The 3,799-nt window shown below is 35.5% G+C and overlaps 1 protein-coding gene across 1 annotated transcript in view; it reads left to right on the top strand.

Annotated features, from left to right (window-relative positions):
• The window catches only part of LOC125267168, an 11,704-nt gene extending 8,608 nt beyond the window's left edge, over positions 1-3,096 (top strand). Inside the window, exon 13 of the mRNA XM_048188574.1 lies at positions 2,936-3,096. Coding sequence (XP_048044531.1) covers positions 2,936-3,096 — 161 coding nt within the window. The remainder of the gene's footprint in view (positions 1-2,935) is intronic.
• Positions 3,097-3,799: the final 703 nt, after the last annotated feature.

The raw sequence follows: 3,799 nt of genomic DNA, 5'->3' as shown, positions 1-3,799 counted from the left end.
GTAACACAATTGTTCAGACACTTTGCATCACAGAAATACATTATATTTTAAAGAATATAATAGAATACCATTATTTTAAATTGTAAAAATATTTCACAGTATTGCTGTTTATGATGAGCTGAGACATGATTACAGAGGTTTTTTTTCACAGCCTACCAGACTGAAAGGCCTCATTAATATGCAAGTCATTTCAGGTCATTATTATGTGATTCTTTTGTCTTCTCAGGTGTAAATGACCCATTATTCATGATGATTCACGCCTCCACGCATACTGTGTTTCTTGACAAAAAGTATCTTACAAAAACTAAATCAATATATTGTTTTATATGAAGGAGTAGGCAGCATAATTTTTACATAATTCTGAAGCAAAAACTCTAGTCTACAACCTCCAATACCCAGAAGTCTTGTGAACACAGATTTAATATACTTTTTTTGGCCTTATTTCAGTGACTTAAGTTGTTTGTTTGTGCTGAATACAGTGTAATGACACTTGCGTCATTTATATGTTTATGAACAAATGAAAAAAGCACAAATGTCAGGGCATGTCAAAACTTCTCCAAGCCCCAAATCAGCCTCAGACTCCAGAGGGTTAAATGTTTCACACATACAGCTATTTATCAAGTGGATCATGGAACTAACTAATTGTGGCAACTTTAAGTTGGCATAACTGAATTTACACTGAAAGAGTTTGCCACTTTACCACTGACAGACAAAGTGATTTATTCATTTCATTTTAAATAACTGTCTTTGAAGGAAAATTTTATGGGGGATTTTTTTACATTTTTTTTTATGGGATAGATATAGTATCATATTTATTACATCAGACATTTATGGCCTGCCTGATATAATAAAATATGGTGAGAATATGGAGCTCATACTCGAGGAGATGGGGGTGGGGGGCTCCTCAATTTTATTCAGTGGCCCAAACTGAGCAAAAATATGCAATTTGGTGCAGTTGTTGATCCATATGCCCCCAAAAATAAGATTTTAATAGCTTCTAATGTAAATCAGTCAGATCTAACAGTATAACAGACTACTATAACAGATAAAATGCATATAAATACAACTTGTCTCCCAATAATATGTCTAATATGCTTACTTTTATGATCAGAGATTAAAATGTGACGAGATTTCTCTTAGAGGTGAAAAGCAGTCTCGTGATATTGCCATGGGTGAGAGTGAGGGTGATATTAGGATAGAATATGCCACTGCTACGTTTACATTACACCTCCACTGTCTTATTAATTTTTATAAAAATAAAATCCATTTAATTCACAGAGTACGCTCGAATCGGCTTGATTGCGAAAACTAAAGTAAAACGTGAGTGCGAATAACACCGAATGTTACGTAACAGTCGGGATCATTCATATGTACGTAATATATATTAATATTTGCATATGCAAAAGTTGTAGAAGCTCATAAATCATGTACAGTAAAGGTGATGATACATGTGGCAAGTTTTTGAGCAATGTTGCCATCAACGGGCAACCTGATGAGACACAGGGCAACTAATTAGGGCAGCAGACAGTTGGCAGCAACCAATCAGAGAGGAGCAAATCTATTGCCAACCCAATAAATACTTTATTATAAACACTTGTTACGCACTTTATTTCAACTTTTCAAATATTTTCTTCGTTTTTATTAAATATAAATGCCTTTCTGATATGATTTGTGATAGGAAAAGGGAGAAGAGCAAGTTTGGCAAAAAGTGGATTCGAACCCGCATCAAAAGCTACTTTCATGTGCCATACTTCCTACAGCCTATGCCACTACAGACATTAAACAGAACGTCTTTTTAGTATTTAACTGAAAACATTCAATGGCTATAATTACAGCCAATGTACATTAAATTGGACACCTGTTGGTATTTTAAAGGTGCCCTAGAATTAAAAATTGAATTTACCTCGGCATAGTTGAATAACAAGAGTTCAGTACATGGAAATGACATACAGTGAGTCTCAAACACCATTGTTTCCCCCTTCTTATATAAATCTAATTTGTTTAAAAGACCTCAGAAGAACAGGCGAATCTCAACATAACACAGACTGTTACGTAACAGTCGGGATCATTAATATGTACGTAATATATATTAATATTTGCATATGCCAGCTCATGTTCAAGGCATTAGACAAGGGCAGCCAGTATTAACGTCTGGATCTGTGCACAGCTGAATCATCAGACTAGGTAAGCAAGTAAGGACAATAGCGAAAAATGGCAGATGGAGCAATAATAACTGACATGATCTATGATATCATGATATTTTTAGTGATATTTGTAAATTGTCTTTCTAAATGTTTCGTTAGCATGTTGCTAATGTACTGTTAAATGTGGTTAAAGTTACCATCGTTTCTTACTGTATTCACAGAGACAAGAGCCGTCGTTATTTTCATTTTTAAACACTTGCAGTCTGTATAATTCATAAACACAACTTCATTCTTTATAAATCTCTCCAACAGTGTAGCATTAGCCGTTAGCCACGGAGCACAACCTCAAATTCATTCAGAATCAAATGTAAACATCCAAATAATTACAATACTCACATGATCTGATGTATGCATGCAGCATGCATGACGAACACTTTGTAAAGATCCATTTTAAGGGTTATATTAGCTGTGTGAACTTGGTTTATGCAATGATAGAGTCGAAAGCTCAGGAGAGGGTGGAGAGCGCGAGCAATTAAAGGGGCCGCCTACCTGAATCGGCGCATTTCTAATTATGCCCCAAAATAGGCAGTTAAAAAAATTAATTAAAAAAAAATCTATGAGGTATTTTGAGCTGAAACTTCACAGACACATTGAGGGGACACCTTAGACTTATATTACATCTTGTAAAAAAATGTTCGATGGCACCTTTAAGCATTAAATGAGGTAAATTGATGAAATTGAGGTTTTGGGTTGACACAGGCTTTTTCTTTTCCTTCTCTGTCTTTCCTCAGTTTCATCTATTAGTAGCTTGTCCAAGCCATCACACAGACCTGGGTCTCTCATGAGCGGTGATAAGGGTCGTCATCGTATGAACGATGCTCACATGTCAGGCCTACTGACTTCCAATCATGCAGAAATATGGTTCACATGCTACATATGGACAAAGGAATAGCAAACTACAAATAAGACTATGACACTAAGTGACCAAAGGTCATTTAATATCCATTTATAACTCTGATAATGTGTCTGCTTTATGTGTCTGTGTGTACGGGTGAATAGGTACAGCAATTATTCATAATTACACATGACTGCCACAAGGTTGTTTCTGGCATTTAAGGTTATTTCATGGTTTGTGCACCTCTGGAGTCATGGATGGTGGTTTGCTTGAGTCTCATTGCAGTAACCTTGCAAGTTTAAGCTCCTGGGATGGAAAGCAAGAGCTGTGTAAGAGTAAAAACATTGTTTTCTTTGTTATTCAGCAGCCTAAAGGTTAAGCAATTATCTGATTGAAATGTTTATTTTAATTATACAACAGTTAGTTCTGGTCCTCTAATCCGATTGGCCACATCAACTTTTTGTTAATAGAACTGTTGTATAAAAGCACTGTATAAAATCACTTTTGCTCTTGTAATATTGCTTATACACAGTATACAGTGTAAGTAACACTGTGACCTATTACGTTTAAAATACTTTCTGGCATATTGAAGTAAGACCATGTGTAATCAACACTTAATGGAGTCATGTAGAGACCTGAGTGGATGGAGGGTTATTGTAGCATTTCTAAAGGGCCATTTATTAATTAACACTCCAGAATTACAGCGACCTGGAATCAACCTGCAATGTGACTCGCTTATTCAAAGCAAACTCAAAGCATG

This window comes from Megalobrama amblycephala, linkage group LG1 (assembly GCF_018812025.1).
Source record: "Megalobrama amblycephala isolate DHTTF-2021 linkage group LG1, ASM1881202v1, whole genome shotgun sequence".
Lineage (NCBI taxonomy): Eukaryota > Metazoa > Chordata > Actinopteri > Cypriniformes > Xenocyprididae > Megalobrama > Megalobrama amblycephala.
This window is presented reverse-complemented; position numbering and strand designations above follow the sequence as displayed.